The 23,092-nt window shown below is 37.0% G+C and overlaps 1 protein-coding gene across 6 annotated transcripts in view; it reads left to right on the top strand.

Moving 5' to 3' along the window:
- The window catches only part of LOC150080735 (uncharacterized), an 856,799-nt gene that overhangs the window by 680,937 nt on the left and 152,770 nt on the right, over nucleotides 1-23,092 (top strand). For all 6 annotated transcript variants that reach the window (XR_016547438.1, XR_016547439.1, XM_090382087.1 and 3 more), the window contains 2 exons: nucleotides 920-1,039; nucleotides 14,627-14,763. Coding sequence is in view for 4 of the 6 variants with exons in the window: in XM_090382087.1 (XP_090238213.1) it covers nucleotides 920-1,039; nucleotides 14,627-14,763 (257 nt within the window). In the remaining 2 variants the exon portion in view is untranslated. The remainder of the gene's footprint in view (nucleotides 1-919; nucleotides 1,040-14,626; nucleotides 14,764-23,092) is intronic.

The following is a 23,092-nucleotide window of genomic DNA, read 5'->3' as shown; positions in this document are numbered from 1 at the left end:
CTCTCTCTCTCTCTCTCTCTCTCTCTCTCTCTCTCTCTCTCTCTCTCTTTTTTCCCCTTCCTTTTGGCTGGTGCAGAAAAAGCCTTGGGCTTCCTTGCACCACATGGCTAATAATAATAATATCACCCAGATATTTAGTAAACATCTTTTACATCTCTTGCTTCCTTTTGTGAAAAAGAATTTTATATCTCTCATTTTCCATATAATAAAGAATTGGTAATATACAGTATTGGGTTGCCCTTTCTTTTTCTTCTTTTACAAAAGTGCATAAAAATTTGACAGTAAAGTTGTATCTCTGTTTTCTTTACTCACATTGTATGCAGTTGAGGCCAGCATAAAGGGAAGATGAACTGAAAATCACATTAAGGGCTGATGACTTGGGCAGGCTTTAACCATTAATAGGTAGTCTTGGTATTGGTGCTATTGAAACAAGCAACTTCCCTTGAGGCACCATTTAGGCTAGTGCTAATCATATGTGCAATACCTAATAGCAATTAGTCCACTCTGAAATACACAGTTTTCATTCTGCATTCCTTCACTTTAAATGTAGTATTTATCAGATGTATTGATGTATATATATATATATATATATATATATATATATATATATATGAATATAAATCATTTAATTTATTATTAAATTGAATATTTTTAATAACCAAACTGAAATATTAAAACATTAAATAACACCCATATGCTTAGTGTCTATGGCTAGTAAAATTTTAAATATGGCCCTGGTTTGACTACTTTGTCAACATCTTAATTTAGATATTATCATGAATTTTTATTTTTTAACTTTAAGTAAGAAGAACACACCTTCAGAAACATTAACCTCAGAATTAATATTTGTAAGAAAAAAATATTAATAGTATTAATTATTTGATTCTTTTTTATTTTTTATTTTGTCTTATTTTTAAAGATTGCAGCTAGGCCAGGAGCACATCATCTTCGTTGTCTGTTTCGGTTAACTTTTGTACCAAAAGATGTATGCGAATTATTACAGAAGGATCCTGTTGCATTTGATTATCTATTTGTTCAGGTGAACTGAAACTTTACTAAGATATAAAAAATCTAACTGAATGAAATATTTAACTAATATACAAACAACCTTATTAGTTCTGAAATTGTAAAATAATTTATTGTATTTTGTAGTTTGCATTCATTGCTGCTGAAAATGTAAAAAGGATTACTTGGTACAAACAGAAAATTTGAAAAAGAATAACTTGATAAAAACTTTCTTTCTCATTAAACATGAAATTACTGTTAGCTTAGAATGAGAGTGAGTGAGAGAGATAGAGAGAGATTGTAAATTATGTAATTTAGGATAATAAAAATAATTACAGTTAGGAATAAACAGTAATTCTATTTTACTAAGGAATATATTTGGGTGAAGGGAAGGGATTTTGTTTTCGTAAAGGTGACTACAGAGGTCTCAGAGATTTTTATGTTCTATACAGTGGGACCAATTTATGATGTTATCAACAGCAAATTCTAAATGGAAGCAGTCAAGGAAATAATTTTGGAAGCTATTAGGCTTTTTGTTCCAACTAAGAAATACTGCTCTATGTTTAGGCTCAAATGGATGTCAGATGAACTAATGAGACTTGTGGCATAGAAGAAAAATGCATGGGATGCACATAAATTGTCAAGGGACACAGAAGCCTATGGTAGATACAAGCTAGTCTGTAATCAGGTCACAAAGGAGGTTAGGCAAGCAAAGGCAGATTATGAAAAATCTTTGGCAAAGGATGTAAAGAAAAACAGCAAATACTTTTTTACTTATATAAACTCTGAAAGGAAGGAAATGAATCAAATTGGTCCACTTGATATCAATGGTTTGACTGTAGATGATCATTCTCGGATAGCTGCCGAACTAAATGAGTATTTTGCATCTACATTCACACGAGTAGTTATTCAAGGAGGAGAGGGCCAGATGTTTATCAAATTATAACTGGGAGTTAAATGATTTTGTAATAACTGAGAGCAAATTGGAGGAGAAACTGTTGAAGTTAAACATAAGGAAGGCACCTGTGGTAGATGGGATCTAACCAGTTATATTAAAGGAGGGGGCAAAGTAAGTAAGCAAACCTTTAGACATAATTATGTGAGCATCCTTAGACTCGGGGGAAGTCCCCATGGACTGGAGATGTGCAAATGTATCTCCAATTCACAAAGGGGATCAAAGGATGACACGAGTAATTACACACCTGTTAGTTTGACTTCTGTTCCAGGGAAAATAATGGAGCCACTGGTTAAAGAAGCATTGCAGGATCATCTAGACAAGACAGCAGTAATAATTCAGACACAGCATAGATTTGTCAAGGGGAAGTCTTGTCTGACCAATTTGATTGGATACTATGATGTGGTCACAAAGGAACTGGAGGCAAAAAATAATTTTGATATCATATACTTGGATTTCAGGAAAGCTTTTGATACTGTTGCGCATGGAAGACTACTGTACAGATTGGAGCAGTATGGCATTAAGATCAAGTTGCTACAATGGATTAAAGGATGCTTGAGTGGGAGAAGACAGAGAGTAGTGGTCATTGGGTACTGCTCTATGTGGACTAATGTTATTAGTCAACATGGAGCAGGGTTCGGTGTTGAGCCCATTGTTGTTTTGTATTTTTATCAATGATATTGATGAAGGTATATCTGGCTTAATGTCCAAGTTTGCAGATGATACAAAGATTGGCAGGGTTGTTAATAACAGTAATGACAGTATGCTGCTGCAACAGGATCTGAAAAAGTTGGGTAGATGGGTTGAGAAGTCACAACTGAAGTTTAACATTGACAAATGCAAAGTACTGCATATGGGTAGCAGTAACCACCAGAGAAATGTAGCAACTGGGTGGTGTTACACTCAGGGTAGTGGAAATGGAAGGGACTTGGGGGTAATTGTGCAGTCAGAAATGAAGTTTTCTGAGCAGTGCAGACAGGCTTCCAGAGTAATTCATGGGATCTTGTCAATGATATACTGGAATTTTGCAAGCAGGGATAAGGAGGTGATTATCCCCTTGTATAAGGCAATGGTCAGGCCACACCTTGAGTATTGAGAGTCTGAAAGCCTCATTTTAGGAAGAATGTAGAGTTGCTAGAACGAGTACAGAGAAGGGCAACAAGACTTGTGAAGGGAACAAAGGGGTGCTCTTATGAAGAAAGACTTAAGTTCTGCAAATTGCAGCTTCTGGAGACTAGGCCCTTGTGAGGCAATCTGAATGAGGTGTATAAAGCCTTGAATGGACTGAGCAGGCTCAATGCTGATGGGATTCTTCCTCTTGCTCAGATTACAAATCTGAGGGGGCATAGATTCAAACTGAGGAAAGACAGTTGTAGAATAGATGTGTGGAAGTTTGCCTTTAGCCAGCAGGTAGTTGATTTTTGGAACAAACTTCCATTTGCTGCTGTGGAAGTTGATAGCTTAAATAAATTTAAGGCTGAAGTAGAGAAACATTTGGAGTGACTAGATGGGTGAAATGGTAAGGGTTTTTTTTTTTTTTTTTTTGGCTGATGCTGTATAAGCTTGCTTTCTTGCATCATGTGTCTCTACTAATGCTAATGCGCGGCTCAGGACCCTGGGTGTGTTAAGCCCATACTCACCAGATGTGAGTCCCTGTGGTGAAATATGTTCCAACATCTACAAATTCTAGACAATGTAGCAATTAAACCACTCAGTAAGCAACTTGCAGATGTTTATATTTTTCTATGAACAAGACGAATACTGATGCAATAGTGGAGGAAGATTTAACATGTGCATTGGCCTTTGCATGGCTCCTCCGTAGCCAGGTGGGCAGGAGCAGCAGTGCGTAGCACACGCTTCTTGATTAGACTGGGAAACGAGCCCGTGACCACCAAATACAGAGGATGGAGAAAGGTCAGGGAATAACCACCGCATATCCCTGGAGCAATATGGCCTTAGTTGCTAATGTTCCTTAAAACCAAATAACAACAACAGCCATTTGCATGGACCAAATTAGAAGAATAAGTACACAGTGATTTCTAAGGACTTTGCAACGCTCAATTGCCAAAATGTTTTACAGTTTTTCAAATGACTAACTTTACGATCAGATCTGTGCCGAATTTTTTGTCTACATACCATTATGGTTTTTAATTAAGATTATTGCCATCCCAGCTTGTGTTTCTCTCTTTTGTTGTTGTTATTCAATCACCAAAACACACTGTGCCATCTGCTTTACAGGTTTTAAACTATATTTCTCATGCATTGGAAGAAAAGCAGTTTAACCTTTATGGAGTGCAAATTAATAAATGTGGTGAGAAAGACTTTCAATACTAGGAAAATGAAATAGGATTTGTAACCATGAAATAGCTATGATAACAGATCAAATTATTTTAACTTTCTGTAACTAAAAGTAGAAATAAATATTTATTTGTATTCCATGCAGGTTAGAGCACTTCTCTTTCAGCTTATAACTTTTACCTATGTATCACACCTCTTAAAGAATTTATTATATTTCTTATTTGTACTAAACATTATATTTCTTACATACCATATGTAATAAATGAACTGGGTTCTTCCAAGTTTTAAGTCTCCTTGTGTTAGCCTCAAGTGAATTGATTATTCAAATGCATGCTGGTCTTCTGTCTTAGCTTCTCTGACACACTATGTTGTCTCATTTAAAGAGAGGATCAGTATGGTATTCTTTTCCTTTTATTGGAATGCTGATGGTGATATCACCAACAAAATTTCTAGTTCAGTTTTTAAAATAGAAAGTAAGAAAGAAAAGACCAGGTACATAATTATACAAAATATATGTACTTACCAAGAAATTAGGACATAGAAATTCCTTATGCAGAACTATAGTCTTAAGCCAAGACAAATAGTATGAGAATAAGTGTTTCTGACATTCTTTTTCAGTAAAATAAAAATGTAAGAAGAGAGGCAGAACAAAAAAAAAAAAGGGGGAAATAAAGGAAGGTAGATATAAGATAGGTGGAAGAGTAGTGTTTAGCAGACCAAAAGGTAGTGAATATTTCTGAAATATCATATGGGAATTTGGAAAAATGGAAGTAGTTTCTATGATGGCTAGCAGGCAAGTTAGTGCCATTGCATCATATTTGTACAAACTGAACTACCAAAGTAGATAAATTGGTGTCATTTTAATTATATCTGTATTGTGTAAACCTTCACAATGAGTTGCCATGGTATTGCACTACCTCGAATAAGCACCGCTTCACCAGTGGAGAAGACTAATATTACTTGGCATTCATTACAAGATGATACAAAGGTTTGTAAAGACATAATAAGAGGGAGATCCTTGTGAATCACTTAACCCCTGGAGAGGTGCAGAGCTCATGGGGTAGAATTTTTTACAGCATGGCCAGTTCTTGTTGACAAAAAAGGGACTTTTTTTTAAGAAATGGGATACAGTAGAATAGAAGAGTGCAATATTTGCCAGTGCTTGAGGCAATTTTATGTGGGTCAGAAAACTGCCCATTTGGGGAGAGGAGGGGAGGAGGAGGAGGAGGAGGAGGACTGTATAGTTTAATGACAGCCATAAGCAGGGTGGATTTAATTCTTGCATTGCATCTATTGTGACATGCAGTAGCTGGAAGCAGGAGAGGGATTTACAGAGCCTGCTGAGATAATGTGGGAGTAGCCATTACAACTAACATAAATAACCATAAATAGCATAAACTAACTTTAACTATACATGTTAAAGTTAGTTCATGTTATTTAATGTTACATGTTAAACATTCTTTAACATTACGTGTTAAAGTTAGTGAAAACACAAATAATTAAATTCATAAGTTCACAGTATGATTAACTGTGACATTATACCTATAATGTCATCAGATGCTAACATTATAGGTATAACAGATCCTGAGTGCCAAGCGATAGTTTCTAAGCAATATTCCTAGTGCAAGTTACTAGTGTCTTTCTAGTGCAAGTACTATCTTTCATCATTTTTTCTCCACTCAAAGTGTTACTGCTACCCCTGCTAGCAATGTTGCTGTTACCTTCACTAGCAATGTTGCTGCTCTTTGCTCTTCTGATGGCTTGGTCGCTGGTTAGCACCACTCCTGCCTCCACATGGAGGGATTGGAAATGTTGGTGGAAAGAACTATTTCCTTAGGGTAAAAAGGAGCAGAACATGGAATTCAGCAATTATGCTCCAGTTGACCCTTTTTTGCTCATCATACTCTAAATTACACAAAACTGGCCATGACATATCAAAGTCAAAAAGACTGTGTACTGACAAAGAGCAATGGTACTGCCCATCTTTCCTTATCTTCCACTTCTTTTCAAACAAGTGTATGAGTACTTTGTCCCTATTTCCCATACAGAAATGTTTAGAAAACACAGCAAAGTCACTTAGATCTGGCGATTTATTAATTGAAACTGCAAGTAATATGCATTCTTGGACTCTGCTAAAACTCTTGGTCTTTGAATTGAAGAGGCCCGTGGTACCAGGTTCCATAGATGAGGAAAGAAATTCAGTTCAACCAGTTTAATAATAAACAGTAACCAAGATTAAGTAATTAACAGGAGCTGTTGAGATTTAAATATCTCTTCGTCAACTGTGTGGATACATACATAAAATATAAAATATTGAAACGTTACAAATGGAATGTGCAGAACATGGTCATGTTGAGTAAAAAGAGAGAGTGGGCACGAGGATGTGCGAATGCTAAAGTATCACAGTGCAGAACTAGGTGATTGTTGTACATGCTGGGTGTGTATATGGGCTGAGTGCCAGTGTTTGTCATGCTGTAACACTCCAGACTCCATAATTGGGTGTAGCCGCACACTTCTATTGTGGTTTAAAACGCTATGACAACTAGATATGTGCAGTGACTCAAGCCACAGTCATTGATGGTAGTGGCGGGATTGGTGGTCGTGTTGCATCAACCAATAATGCTCTGCAGCTGCAGAGTGCACTAATTGAATCAGCTAATTGAATGGCCCTTTCATGTTCAGAGAAGCGGTCCTGGAGCCTTCTGGCAGTTTCCCCCACATAGCAGCTGCCACAATCGTGGCATGTGATGCAGAATATCACACTGCTGCATAAAAGAGGGAGGATGGGTGTCTTCACCCTCAAGACAAGTGATCGCAATCCTCTACCGGGAAGTTGCAGGCACTTTATCCAGTATCCACGTAAGATCTTAGAAATGCGATCTGAAGTGCCCGGATAATATGGGATGTAAGCAGTAGATGTTGTCTCATCGCTATGGGGGCTCTCTGACATGTGACAAGTTCATGGGATTGTAAATCGCACTTGTCCAAGGCATAGGTGGTAGCTACAGTTGGTGAGGTCAGCTCTTATCTTTGTTGCACCTGGCATCCATGGAGCTGGAATGACTCCAGGAAAACTTCTTGAAAACAAGGAAAACTTCTTGAATCACTACTTAACTAACATAATCTAATATTGCTGAATACTGGTGCTGATACTTAAATTCCTTTCTCCATTGGAACAACTACAGCTGTAGACCTGACAATATGTTCTCCAATGTGGTCAACTCTGGATTGGTATTTGATGATTTGATCATCAAATACCAATCCATTGACACTTATACTAATTTCTCCACTGGAACAACTGCAGCTATAGACCTGGCAATCTGTTCACTAACATGGTCAAAACACATTTCAAATCAGAACCTAGGCTAATAAAGGCAATAAATAAATAACACTTAAAATTGTTGTCTAATACCCTACTACTAAAATTTAGAATGTGTTTAGTTAAATATTTTCATAGTAGAATCTCAAACCAACAGTAAAGTTTAAACATAACCAATAAGAATATTGCCTATAATTTACTTGATATATAATGTTTTTTTTTTAATTTAATTAAAATAGCTTACCTTTTAAATCACTATCATCAGTTGACAACTCATAATGTGGATCCTTATTACTATCATTACAATTGAGTAAATAATCCTTCATTTCTTGAGATTTCAACTAAAAAGACATCTTGCTCCATGACATGAAATATAAAACATGAAATTTGAAAAAAAAACATCTTGCTACAACAATACAAACTTGAAACATAAAACTTGAAACATCACACAAGCTGTTTAGGAATAGAATGGTGTAGGTCAGACTTACTTCATTATGATTCTAAACCTTTTGTTAATTATGCAAAACAAGTGCTGGCATCTCTTGGTTAGAACTGTAACTTTGATTTACTTCACTATGAAACTAAACAGTGGACACCTAGAGAAGGCTGGAAATACAAACAGCTCATATTCAAAAAATTACTGACTTACACCACTATGATTCTCAGCACCCCATATACTGGGCTTTGATCAGATCTCAATTAGATTACAGAGTTATCTAATTGAGATCCAATTAGATAACTAATTGGATCTCAATTAGATCTCCAGTTATGATTCTATTAGAATGTCTCAACCCAGTACAATGTGGTGTGCAGAGTCTTGTCGAGGGTGAGGCGAATGAGGCTCTTGCCTCATGTGAAAAGCTGAAAGGGGTGCCAAAAGAAAGATTAAATAATTGCCAACATTGGCATCATTAACAGTAGGAATGAAAAATTGCACAGGGTGCAATTTTTCATTTTTGCCTCAGGCACTAAAATGTCTCGGCACAGCCTTGATGGTGTGCTCAGGATTGCTGTTGGGGAATTCGGGATGTTTCCAGTCCAAAGCCTATATATGGAAGCCTGTGAACCTCCACTTCACCTTGAGAAAGATGCTTCTTCTTGATTATGCAATTAAAATACATAGTCTTCCTTCTCATCCCATTCAGTCATAGCAGTTTACCCATTAAGGACCCCTATAATCCTTAATGGGTAAACCTCATGAAAACAAACCTACAGGAATCCATCTACAAGAGCTTATTCAGTGATGGAATGTGTATTTGACCAAAACTTATAAATATACTGAAATAGTGCAACCGCTACGGAAGATGTGCTAACCTCATATGATAGCTACTTTTATCACTGGGGAAAAATTTCATGAACAATTAAACTTTTTAAAAACTACATGCAGCCCATGCCTTGGTAAATGCACAAACTCTAAATTTATACTGATGGCTCCAAAACTGACACAGCTGTGGGAGCTGCTGTAATCCTACCAACATAAACAGTCTCTGTCTCATTACAAAAATGCAGAACTGTGCTATTAATATGGCTTTGACCTTTCTTACTAATGATTTTAGTCCAAAGACCATAATCTGTACAGATTCTTTGAGTGCAGTGATGTCCGTCCAAGATAATTTTTACTCTACACATCCATTCCTAAAACAAATAAGATCTCAGAAAGTTGATAACAACTTGATAACAATAAACAGACTGTCATATTCTGTTGGATCCCTGACCACTCTGGAATATCACAAAATGAGTGGGCAGATAAAGCAGCAGGAAACCCTTTTGACAATGACCACATTCAGATTCCTTATACAGATTACAGTAGACTTTCAAAAGAACGGCACCTTTGGGGATTCAAGATGCTGTTATTTCGATTTTTCTGTTATCTAGAAAGTTTTATTTTTAATGTATTTAATGCAGAAATAATGAGGCCAAATAAGAAATAGAGAGATTAAGAATGCAGTTTTATTAACTGCACATAAAAAACAAACATGTTGATGATCCAACATTATATTTTGCTATTAATACACTTTTGCTTATGCCCCTGTTCTATTTTCGTTATTATATCAAGTTTAGTCTGCACGGGTAGCACAGTGGTATCGTCACCATCCTCCCCATACTGGGTGGAAAAGGCCCGGGTTCGAATCCTGTCAGTGACATCAGGAACTTTTTTCACTCCGTGACTGAGTCAGTGGGTCTCCTGCATAGATAGCAAAACAGACAAATCGAGTAGAGAACACACACAATTTACAGACACAATCCATGAGCATATGAGTTAACATTCCGGGTGACTCTAATGTAATAGTTTGGATTAAATCAAGTTTGTCACTAAGCTTTAATGTTGTTCTTCTTTTCTTCCCTGTATTAAGTTTATTAACTTTCGGAGCCATGCATAGTAAGGGATTTTTATTTTAAAATAAATGTAAAACAGTGGTATAATCCATGATATCAGCCTCAGGGGTTTGCATTTGGTGAGTATGGGCTTGGCAAACCCAGAGACCTGAGTGGATATCATCATTCTTCTCTTTCTTGCCTTCTTGGTGATTCCCTTCTACTTCTGACTCTCTCTCTCTCTCTCTCTCTCTCTCTCTCTCTCTCTCTCTCTCTCTCTCTCTCTCTCTCTCTCTCTCTCTCTCCATAAGCCTCAGGGTACCTTGCACCATATGGCTAATAATAATAATAATAATTCACTTTGAAAATGGTGAACATAAACAAATACAGTAATCTTGCCATTTTCTTTTTTCAGCAGTGCAAGACATCTGCGCTGTACGTATACATCCATTCTCAATGTGCGATTATTTTAAATGTGCCATTCAACAGTCTACTGCAGGGGTCCCAAAACTACAGGCAGTGGGTCGGATCCAGCCCGCAGATATTTCAATTAGATCGTAAAAATTAATGTTTATATTAGATCACAATAAAATTTATGAAAAACATATTTTACAGATTATTTTAACATTCGTTGGTTGATTAATAGTGTTGATGCTTCTGTGTCATCAGCTTAGTCTTGTCAGATATTAATTTTGTTATTTCCACTCAAAGCTATTCTTTGAAACATTGTTAAAATAATCCGTTAAATAGCAGTAGGCTTTAGAGACAGTAATTAGGGATTTCCTAATCCTTTGCCAGCCTCCCGCACCCTGGCCCCAGGTGCCAAGCAATTTTGTATCAAGTGTCTTTGCCAGTAAATTTGCACTCTTTCTTGGTAAAATAAAATTGTTTTCAGCATTACATTAATATTCAGTTAATTCAGTAAAGAAAACACTTTACTAGATCAGAAGGAAAAGAAACCATCTTTCTTTCTTCTCTTAGTTTTTACTTTTAATACTAACCCACTACTGCTTGGTCACAAAGGTGGCACTGCTCCTGCCTCCACGTGGTCTGCCAGTAACCTGGAAGGGAAAAGCTCTCCCTTCCAGGGTGAAATGGAGCAAAAAGTGCCTAAAACCCAGAAATCCACTGGGTGCATAGATGAGACCCCTACAGGGCGGAAACAGTCAGAGACTGATTTTGTTGCAGCTAAATGTCAAAAGACTGATCTAGCCAGAATCAGAATTCCAACTTTTCTTATTATACACTCGACCCAAGAATAACCTGTTGGAAAACTTTCACCGTTTCTAGTGCAGAAATGCCTAGAAAGCATAATAGGTACACCCAAGACAGTTCGTCGATTAAGATTGGGAGACTTATTTGTTAAAGTTGCCACTGCCCGACAATCTGAGCAACTACTGAAACAAAACTTTTGGTGGAATTTCTGTTACAGTTTCACCACACAGTTCCCTGAACACATCAAGAGGTGTCATCACCGAATGGGATCTCCTGAACATGTCAGATGTAGAGCTAAAACAGGAACTACAAGACCAAGAAGTCATCGGTGTAAGAAGAATAATGACAAAGAAGGATGGCATACTTGTTCCTACTCGGAACATAATCCTAAACCACCATCAACAATCAAAGCAGATTATCTTAACTGCCATGTTAGAGTGTACATTCCAAACCTCTTATTCTGCTACATGTGCGAAAAGTTTGAGTACTTGCAGACAGTCTGCAGAGGCGCAGCTGCCTATGCTGTGTATGGATCCACCGAGCACATGAATATTGATTGCATAGCAATAACACCGAGTTGTCCTAACTGCAGAGAAGCCCATCCGGTGTTTTCCAAGGAGTGTCCCCTCTGGAAACAGGAAAAAGTGTACAGTGGTACAAAATTGAACACAATGTCACCTACCAAGAGGCCAAGTACATTAGCATTCAGGGCTGGAAAAGACTTTTTGTCCAAGAGGCCAAAAAAATCCTTGTATTAGAACTATTCACTAACAAGGATGTGGATACGGGAAAACCCTTCTTTCCAAAGAAGAAGAAAGAGAAACCTGAGCGAAACAAACCTTTAGCCCCTCGAAAACAAATCGAGAATTCTACTAAACCTAGATAATGCTTACATTTCTGCAGTGGAATTGTAGAGGATATTGCAGCAATTTAAATGACATACAAGATCTCCTCACACAATATGTTTGTTTGTTGTTTGTTATTTGGTTTTTAAGAGCATTAGCAACTAAGGCCATATTGCTCAGGGGATACATGGTGGTCATTCCCTGACCTTTCCGCATCCTCCGTATTTGGTGGGCATGGGCTCAAACCCCGGTCTAATCAAGAAGCGTTTGCTACGCACTGCTGCTCTGCCCATCTGGCTACCGAGGCACCCACACAATATGATCCTATTGCACTCTGCCTACAGGAAACCAATCTAATGCCACATATATCTGTTTCTCTCTGGAACTACATAATTCATCGGCAAGATATACAACCTGAGTAACCTGGCACATGGAGGTGTAGCATTGATGATCAACACTCAAATACCCTCCAAACGACTCCCATTAAAAACAAACCTTGAGGCAGTTGCAGTACGAGTCAACATTAATTTTGACTTGACTGTCATCTCGCTATACTTGCCCCCTAATCAAAATATAAGCTGTGCTGACCTAGAAGGACTAGTGGTACAACTTCCTAACTCTACTTCATCCTAGGGAACCTCAATAACCATCATCCGTTATGGGGAAATCAAAACATGGACAAATTATAGAAAAATTACTTGACCGGCACAATTTGATTACTCTCAATAATAGAGCACACACTTATACGCATTTACCTACAGGATCTACTTCAGCTATTGATGTCTCTCTGTGCTCAGCATCCATATATCCTCTATTTAGATGGACTATTCATAGCAATCCATTGGGTAGTGACCATTACCCAGTGATATGCCGGATTGATACAAACATCCCTCAGTTTTCTAACAGAACTGCCAAATGGAACTTTTTCAAAGTTATATGGGATATATATAAGCATCTAGCAATACTAGAAGGAAAACAGGTCCAGCAGACATCCATAAACTTGGCTACAAAATATATGTATATCTAACCAAATACTTATGCAGACCAAGTGATTCCAGAACAATCCAACAAAATATCAGCATTCTCAAAATTGTGGTGGAATAATGAATGCAGCACGGCTAAAAAGTAAAGAACAGAGCATGGAACATCTGGAAGGCCGACCGGGCTAGCCGGGTAGGCAAAGTGCCTGCCTGGCAACCCAAAGGTCGCGGGTTCGATTCCCGCCTCGGGCTTGGATCAAAGTACTGCAAAAACCTTGGGAGGTGCATTATGGCCACAGAAGTCTATGCACCAACAACTACCAAAAAAAAAAAAAAAAAAAAAAAAAAAAGGAACATCTGGAAGTTTCCAACAGCTGCAAATCTCATCCACTTTAAACAGGCTTGGACAAAAGCAAAACGTATTAGGCAGACTAGCAAAAGAGAAGCATGGAGATGTTTTGCCTCCACAATTACAAGAACTACAAAAGCACAAGCAATATGGGCCAAAATACGATATATGTACTCAAAACATCCACGCATCAACCTTCCCATACTCACTATAGCCGACCGGGCTAGCCGGGTGGGTAAAGTGCCTTCCTGGCAACCCAAAGGTCGTGGGTTCGATTCCCGCCTTGGGCTTGGATAAAAGAACTGCAAAAACCTTGGGAGGTGCATTATGGCCACAGAAGCCTATGTACCAACAACTACCAAAAAAAAAAAAAAAAAAAAAAAAAAATACTCACTATAAACGGTTGTTATGTTACAACACCAGTGGAGGTTGCGAATACATTGGGCAAATCATTCATGAAAATCTCAGCCATGACATCTTATATGCCTCCTTTACACACAAGTCACAGGCTGAGAAACATTCCATCAACTTTGAATCAGTAACATGCAATCTCCCCTTCACAATGTCAGCATTGTACCATGCTTTAGCCATCACCAAACTCAGTGCAGCAGATGGAATACACTACATCATGATAGCACAACTTACTGAACCAGCCCTTAAGACATTGTTACTTCTTTGTAACAGAATTTTCAAAGAGAATACCTTCCCAGACAAATGGCATCATGCTTATGTTTTGGCATTTCCAAAACCAGGAAAAGATCCTACAAATCCACAGCATTATCTACCTATTGCACTCATCAGCTGTCTGTGATGCCTTTGTATGAAAAGAACACCATGTCATGGTTCTCTTTGACATAGAAAAAGCTTTTGACACAGCTTGGAGGTACGGCATAATGCAAAACTTGTAAAGTTGTAAACTCTACTGGCCTTGGCCATCCACAGTATAATGGAAATTTATTTATTGGCAAATTAATTAAACTGAGTTTTGTTACTTATATCACATTTACCATAGATATTGGAAATATAAAATTAGCATTTTTATTACTTTTGCTTTACTTCCTTTGGCAGCAAGAATATGAAAATATGAGTTCTGTAATTCATTCTGGTTGGCAGAATGTCATTACTATAAATGTAGATGCATAACAATAGAATAATATGTTCTTAATTCTTAAGAAAATATTGTTCCATTACTTATATATATATTATAGTTCAATTCAATTCTCAATTGCAAGTGTCATTTTTAACAGTAGTACAATTAAATTTTTTGGTTTTGCATGTTTGATGAAAGAATCATTACAGAAAAGTTAAATATGTAAATAACTGTATATTTAAATATTTTTTCAGTGTTGTAATGATGTTGTTCAAGAGAAATTTGCACCTGAATTGAAATATGATTTGGCTCTAAGGTTGGCAGCACTCCATATTCAGCACCATGCTTTAACTAGTGGATTACAAGGCAAATTAACAGTAAAGGCAGTTGAGTAAGTATCCCAAGAATAAATATTTATTAATCTTGGACACTTTTTTCTTAAGGGACTCTTATTATCTGTTCATTATGTGAATTACAATTCAACAGTAAGTTCTGTCCATATCTCATTTCATTGTGAGTAACATGAGAACAGCAAGTTATTAGCACAACTTTTTCAATATAAACAATACTCTGTAAGGCTCACTGTTATTCAGCCATTAGTTGCTATTTGACAGTGAGTTAGAAAAGTCTAGTCCTGGACTCTTCCTATTCTTGGCCTTCTGAATATATTGTAGTTCTAGATTGTAGACATATTGTAGTTCTAGATTTATTGCATCCATAGTTTCCTTGATTTCCTCTTCTGGGGAGATATTCCTACTATCTTCTTCTATTTTTTCTGAGTTCCATAGTGAAGAGAATGTTTTCTCCCTGTTTCTTCTTTAATTAAATTAATCCTCAATTTGTCATTTTCTTCCATTTGTAATTTTTTAAATATCTTGAATCCCATTCTTTGTGCACCAGTTATATCATATTCTAAAGATTTAACAAATTTATCCCAATCTTGCCTTTTTATGGTTCATGCTACTTTTCATACTTCTGCTCTTAGTTTTTTATAATTTATGTAGTCATCCACACTGCTGCTTTGTAAATGTATTTTATATGTTTTTTTTTTTTTTTTTTTTTTTTTTTCCTATGATATTTTGAACTTTTTCATTCCAGCTCCTCAGCCAATTCTTTTTCTTTAAAGATTTATATCCAATGCTTTCCTCTGCTGCTGTCAATATTGCTTTTATGTTTTACCAATCTTTTCCTATATCATTTGTGCTAGGTTTAATTTTCTCTCCTAATCTTTTTTCATATAGATATCTGATACTTTCTTGTTCCAACAAGTGTGCTTTAAAAAATTTTCTGCCCTAGTCATTGTTTTTCTGTTATTATGTTTTATAATCCTTTTGGAAGAGATTTCAAGTTTACTTTGTAGTAAGTAATGATCACTGTCAATAATGGACAATCATTAATAGGCTTTTGCATATTCAATAAACTTAAGATTACTAATACATTCTTCAGGCATAAAAATATTCACAAATACACATGGGAGTCAAGAGGAAGCAAATCGATATATTCTTATTAACAGAACATTGAATAAATACATTAGAGACTCCAGAGTATACAGGGAAATGAATTTCCCTGTATCTATAGACCAGAGGTTCCCAACCTTTCTCAGTTCATGGCGCCCTTAGCATCCCAGTAATTTTTTCACGGTACTCCTAGGCCAAAAGAAATACCTAACACAGTGGTTTTCGACCCTTTAATATATACCTATATAATAATTTTATTCTTTATATAGAGGTACTAAATAAAGATCAATTATAGATCACTACAAAATTAAAAAGATATGGTACAATGGATATTGTACTGTATATTTTGTACCCTTTATATTGTACCCTTTTATAATGAAATAAATATATAAATTTCAAAATAACAATAATAACTTTAAGTAATTTAAACCCAAATTACACGTCACCCCAAGAATGTTGTTGCGGCACCCAGGTTGAAAACCACTGCTATAGACCCTTATTTTACTTCTTTGTTTCTGATATTATAGTGATATCAACTTTTCGATTCTCTAGTTCTTTAACTAATTCTTCTAATTTATTTCTCATTCCTCTTATATTCCACATTGCGATATTTAGTCTCACTAGTCCTTTTCCATTATCCAGGTCATTTCCATTTAAGACAGTCCAATTATTCTTGAGAGTTTTTTGAGTAATGAAAGATTTACTATAATGGGTTACCAGCTCATCGATAGCTAGTCAGGTGGTAGATTTTCTACCGAAGTCTCCAGATAGACATTATGTAATTGACATTTCTTCCACTACTGTTGGAATGATTATACCGCCATGACACAGTCCCCCTCCTTCTTTCTCAAATGGGCTTAGGACCAGCTATGATAGAGTTTAGTATTTAATATATATTTTTAAAATATAAAAATATTTTGATATTTAATATATATTTAAATTTTTTTAAAACTATTTATACATAAATAGGCATAAATATATGCATATACACGTTTGAAATTTTGCATGGTCAACAATTTTTGAAACTGGCAATTGGAAGTGATCAGCAGTTTTATTATTATATTTTATGCCTATAATGTTTTTTAATTTTCAGAGAATTTAATATATTTTAAAAATAAATAAAAAGTATAAAAAACACAGATTTTTTTAAATAATCAATTTTTATTAAAAACTAAAAAATTACAATAAGTATTGCAGTCCATTAATAAAAGTTGAAATATTAGTATATTTCAAGCAGAATTCAAAACCCAAAAAGATTTTTCAGGAATTAAAAAAGTTCAGCACCTGTCAGGTTCTGCGGCATCAGCTTTGTTACTCTGTGGGGCACCATGACTGTAGGGTTAAGTGAAAAGGGGCGAAAACAAATGTGTTTATTACTTACTATGGATGGATAGGAAGCGGGTAGCAGGGCCAAATATTAAAAAAATCCTAAAATAATTGAACAATAAAAAAAAAACCATGCCACAGAGTATTTCCAAATTCAATTGTTTTTTATCATGCCACATCTGAGAGAATAATGATGATGATAGTGCCCAAAAAATGAGTTCAAACCATTTTGGAGAACAGACATTTTAACAGGGTCAGTTAGCGCTCCAAAGGTAAGCAACATTGCAATAAGTTAGCACCACCAGAAAATGTCAGTGCAGTGATTGATGATCTAGCCAACTGGATCATTAATGTTAAATTTATTGACACTATATTAATGAACCTATCCGATGAAATGTATGTGATAACTTTTCAGACACACTAGGTGTTATTCAGACCAAAATATAATTTTAAACTAAGACATTTTCTTCAAAAAATAAAAATTGGATTCAGTACTGTGACTAGCTTCTATATTATATTTAGATAAACTGGGATATGTACTTTTTTTTTTTTGCTTACTGTGCACACTGTTACAATAAAAGTAGACAGTTTTCAAGTGAAGGATATAACAATTTGGAGTATGCTTCATATGCATCAAAGAACATGAAGAGAGGCATTAGAGAGGCACATGATGCAAGAAAGCAAGCTTATACAGCATCAGCCCAAAAAAAAAAAAAAAAACCCCTTCCTATTTCACTGATCCATTCATTTCAAATGTTTGTCTAGTTCTACCTTGAACTTATTTAAGTTATCGACTTCCACTACAACAGATGGAAGTTGGTTCCAACTATCAACCACCTGCTGACTAAAGGTGAATTACTGCACATCTATTTTACAATGCTCTTTCCTCAATTAGAATTTATGTCTGCTCAGATTACTCACCTGAGCAAGAAGAAGAATCTGATTAGCATTGTGCTTGCTTGATCCATTCAAGGCCTTATACACCTCAATTAGATCACCTTGCAAGTATCTAGTCTCCAGAAGCTGCTATTTGCAAAACTTAAGCCTTTCTTGGTAAACCAACTCTTTGTTCCACTCAACAATCTCGTTACCCTTCTCTGTACTCGTTACAGCAGCTCCACATCTTTCTTAAACGAGGCCTCCAGACCCGTATACAGTACTTAAGGTGTGGCCTGACCATCACCTTATACAAGGTGACCATCATCCCCTTATCCCTGCTAACAAAATTCCTGTATATCATTGACAAAACCCCATGACCTGCTCTCGCAGCCTGCTGCATTGCTCAGAAAACTTCATATCTGACAGCACAATTACCCCCAAATCCTTTTCATTCTCCACTACCTTGAGTGTAGTGCCACTGAGCTGATATGGTACTCTGGGGTTACTGCTACCCATATGCAGTACTTAACATTTGTCAATGTTAAACTTCAGTTGCCACCTCTCAGCCCATCTGCTCAACTTTTTCAGATCCTGTTGCAGTAGCGTACTATCATTACTGTCGTTAACAACCCTTCCAACATTCGTATCGTCTGTTAACCTGGATATACCTTCATCAATATCATTGATAAATACTGCAAACAACAATGTGCCCAACACCGAACCCTGGGGACTCCACTAATACCATGAATACCACTAATTCTATGAAGAGCAGTGTCCATTGATAACCACTCTCTGTCTTCTCCCACTCAACCATCCTTTTATCCGTTGTACCAACTTGCCTTTAATGCCATGCTGCTCCAATTTGTACAGTAGTCTTCCATATGCCACGGTATCAAAAGTGTTCCTAAAATCCAAGTATATGATATCAAAATTATTCTTTGTATCCAATTCCTTTGTCACCACATCATAGTATCCATCAAATTTGTCAGACAAGACTTCCCCTTAACAAATCCATGCTGTGTCTGAACTATAAGTGCAGTCTTGTCTAGATGATCCTGCATTGCTTCCTTAACCAGTAACTCAATTATTTTCCCTGGAACCGAAGTTAAACTAACAGGTCTATAATTATTTGCATCACTCTGTTATCCCACTTTGTGAATTGGGGACACATTTGCACATCTCCAGTCCATGGGGACCTCCCCAGAGTCCAAGGAATTTTCATAATTATGGCTAAAGGTTTGGTTATTTCCTTTGCTGCCTCCATTAATATAACTGGATAGATCCTACCCGCCCCAGCACCTTCCTTATGTTTAATTTCAACAATTTCTCTACCACTGTACTCTCAGTTATTACAAAATCATGTTGCTCCCTGTTAGAGTTTGATAAACTTCTTGCATTCCCCTCCTTGAATAACTTCTCATGTGTGAATGTTCTCATTCAATTTATCAGCTACCTGAGCATGATCATCAATAATCAAACCATCTATGTTAAGTGAACCAATCTGATTAATCCCTTTCCTTCTAGAGTTTACATAAGTAAAGAACACTTTCTGTTTTTCTTTGCATCCTTTGGCAAAGATTTCTTGTAATCTTCCTTTGCTTGCCTGATCTCCTTTGTGACTTGATTACAGACTAGTTTATGTCTGCCGTAGGCTTCTGTGTCGCAGGATAATTTATATGCATCCCATGCATTTTTCTTCTCTGCCCCGAGCAATTCATCTGATATCCATTTAGGACTAAACCTTGAACATTATTTCTTAGTTGGTATGAAAAGCCTAGTACACCCTCCAAGATTAATTCCCTGAAGGCCTCCCATTTAGAATTCACCGTTGGTAACATCATCAGTTGATCCCACTCTACAGAATTTAAAAACTCTGAGACCACTATAGTCACCTTTATGAAAGCAAAAACCCTTCCCTTTACCCCTAATGGTAGTTGCATCTTTAAGTAAATCCCACATCAGTACACTGTGATCACTACCACCTAGTGGGCCCTTTATCTGCAGATTCGTAATGCATGAAGAATCACTGCTGATAATCAGATCAAGAGTATTAGGCTTTCTGGTTGCCTCTCAGACATGTTGCTGAAGAAAGCAGTCATCTAATAAATCCACAAAAGTCCTGCTAGTGTGCGAGTGACCAATCCACAAGTTCCAGTCAATATCTGGGTAGTTAAAATCCCCCATTATAAGACTCTCTGATTTACTGGCCCACTCTATTTCTCTGCACAATTGCTAATTATACTCATCACATTCATTAGGCCTATAACACACACCTACTCTAGTTTTCACTTTCCGAGTGCTTATGTCACACTACACTGACTCAACATTGCATTGTCTACCAATGTCAGTTTCATGCACTTCCTTAGATTTTGTGTTTCTTAACTAACAGCATAACCCCTCCTCCCTTCCTGTCCTGTCTCATTTCTGTACACATTGTACTCCCCAAATTATAATTTTGCAATGCTTATAGTGTGTGGAATCATGTTTCTGATATCCCAACAATATCTACTTTTGATGTCCTCACCAGCACTTGAAATTCATCAAATTTATTTACTATACTCCTAACATTAGTGTACATGCAAGTATACGTGCACCTATTCTTACTCTTATTTACCCTGACATAACCCATATATTTACTTGTTCCATGACGACTCCAAGCAGCCCTTGAAATCCCCAATACCTCACTTCATCATCTAGACAAGACTGCAGCAATAATTCAGACACAGCATGGGTTTGTTAAGGGAAAGTCTTGTCTGACAAATTTGATAGGATATTATGATGTGGTTACAAAGGAACTGGATGCAAAACATAATTTTTATATCATATATTTGGATTTCAGGAAAGCTTTTGACACTGTTGCACATGAAAGACTATTGTACAAATTGGAGCAGAATGTTATTAAGGGTAAGTTGCTACAATGGATAAAAGGATGGTTAACTGGGAGTAGACAGAGGGTGGTAATCAATGGGTGCTGCCCTTCGTGGACTAATGTTATTAGCATTAGCATTAGTAGAGGCATATGATGCAAGAAAGCAAGCTTATTCAGCATCAGCCAAAAAAAAACAAAAAAAAAAACAAAAAAAACACACCACTCCCATTTCACCCCTCCGTTCGTTCGAAATACCTGTCCAGTTGAGCCTTAAATTTGTTTAGGCTATCAACTTCAACAACAATTGATGGAAGTCGGTTCCACCAACCAACCACCCGCTGTCCAAAGGCAAATTTCCGCACATCTATCCGACATCCGTCCTTCCTCAATTTGAATTTATGCCCTCGGAGGTGATTATTCTGAGCAAGAGGAAGAATCCCATTGGCACTGAGCATGCTCAAACCATTCAAAGCCTTATACACCTCTATCAGATCACCTCGCCGGTGCCTAGTCTCCAGACTCTGTAATTTGCAAAACTTAAGCCTTTCTTCGTAAGAGCAACCCTTTGTTCATTCACTAATCTTGTTGCCCTTCTCTGTACCCGTTCCAGCAGCTCTACATCCTTCTTGAAATGAGGCTTCCAGACCTGTATACAGTACTCAAGATGTGGCCTAACCATTGCCTTATACAAGGGAATAATCACCTCCTTATCCCTTCTAGAAAAATTCTGTATATCATTGACAAGACACCATGAGCTACTCTTGCAGCTCGTCTGCACTGCTCAGAGAAACTTCATATCTGCCTGCACAATTACTCCCAGGTCCTTTTCATTCTCACCACCTGTCAGTGTAGTACCGCAGAGTTGATACGTTGCTCTGGGGTTACTGTTTCCCATATGTAGTACTTTACATTTGTTAATGTTAAACTTCATTTGCCACCTCTCAGACCATCTGTTCAACCTTTCCAGATCCTGTTGCAGCACCATAGCGTCAGTAGTGTCCTTAACAACCCTGCCAACCTTTGTATCATCTGCAAACTTGGACATTAAACTTGATATACCATCATCAATATCATTCATAAACACCGAAAACAACAACGGACCAACACTGAACCCTGAGGAACTCCACTAATAACATTAGTCCACGTTGAGCAGTGTCCATTGATTACCACTCTCTGTCTTCTGCCACTCAACCATCCCCTTATCCATAGCAGCAATTTGCCTCCAATGCCACACTGCTCCAATTTGTGCAGCAGTCTTCCATGTGCAACAGTATCAAAAGCCTTTCTAAGATCCAAATATGTAATATCAAAGTTATTCCCTGCATCCAGTTCTTTTGTGACTACATCATAGTATCCAATCAAATTGGTCAGGCAAGACCTGCCCTTAACAAAACCATGCTGCGTCTGAGCTATAACTGAATTCTTGTCTAGATGATCCTGCAGTGCTTCTTTAACCAGTGCCTCCATTAATTTTCCTGTAACAGAAGTTAAACTAACAGGTCTTTAATTACTTATGTCAGCCTTTGACCCTCTTTTGTGAATTGGGGGTCACATTTGCACATCTCCAGTCTATGGGTCCTCCCCTGAGTCCAAAGAAGCTCTCATAATTATGGCTAGGGGTTTGCTTACTTCCTTTGCTGCCTCCTTTAATATAACTGGATAGATCCCATCGACCCCAGGTGCATTTTTTATGTTTATCCTCAACAATCTCTCCTCCACTTTCCTCTCAGTTATTACCAAAATCATCTAGCTCACTGCCAATGTCTACTTTACCTACGTCATTCTCCTTCCTGAATAACTCCTCATGCGTGAATGTAGATGCAAAATACTCGTTTAGATTGTTAGCCACCTGATCAGGATCCTCAACTGTTGAACCATCAATATCCAGTGGACCAATCTGATTCATCCCTTTCCTTCTTGAGTTTAAATAGGTAAAGAACTCTTTTCTGTTTTTCTTTGCATCCTTTGCCAAAGATTTTTCGTAGTCTGCCTTTGCCTGCCTAATCTCCTTTGTGACTTGGTTACAGACCAACTTATATCTATCATAGGCTTCCATGTCGCCCATTAATTTGTATGTATTCCATGCATTTTTCTTCTCTGCCACATGTCTCATTAGTTCATCTGACATCCATTTAGGCTAAATCTTGAACAATATTTCTTAGTTGGTATGTAAAGCCTAGTAGCTTCCA

The sequence above is a fragment of the Mastigoproctus giganteus genome, chromosome 9 (assembly GCF_048544385.1).
Source record: "Mastigoproctus giganteus isolate SK-2022 chromosome 9, ASM4854438v1, whole genome shotgun sequence".
NCBI classification, from domain to species: Eukaryota; Metazoa; Arthropoda; class Arachnida; order Uropygi; family Thelyphonidae; genus Mastigoproctus; species Mastigoproctus giganteus.
The sequence above is the reverse complement of the archived record's forward strand: the minus strand, read 5'-3'. Positions and strand labels throughout refer to the sequence as shown.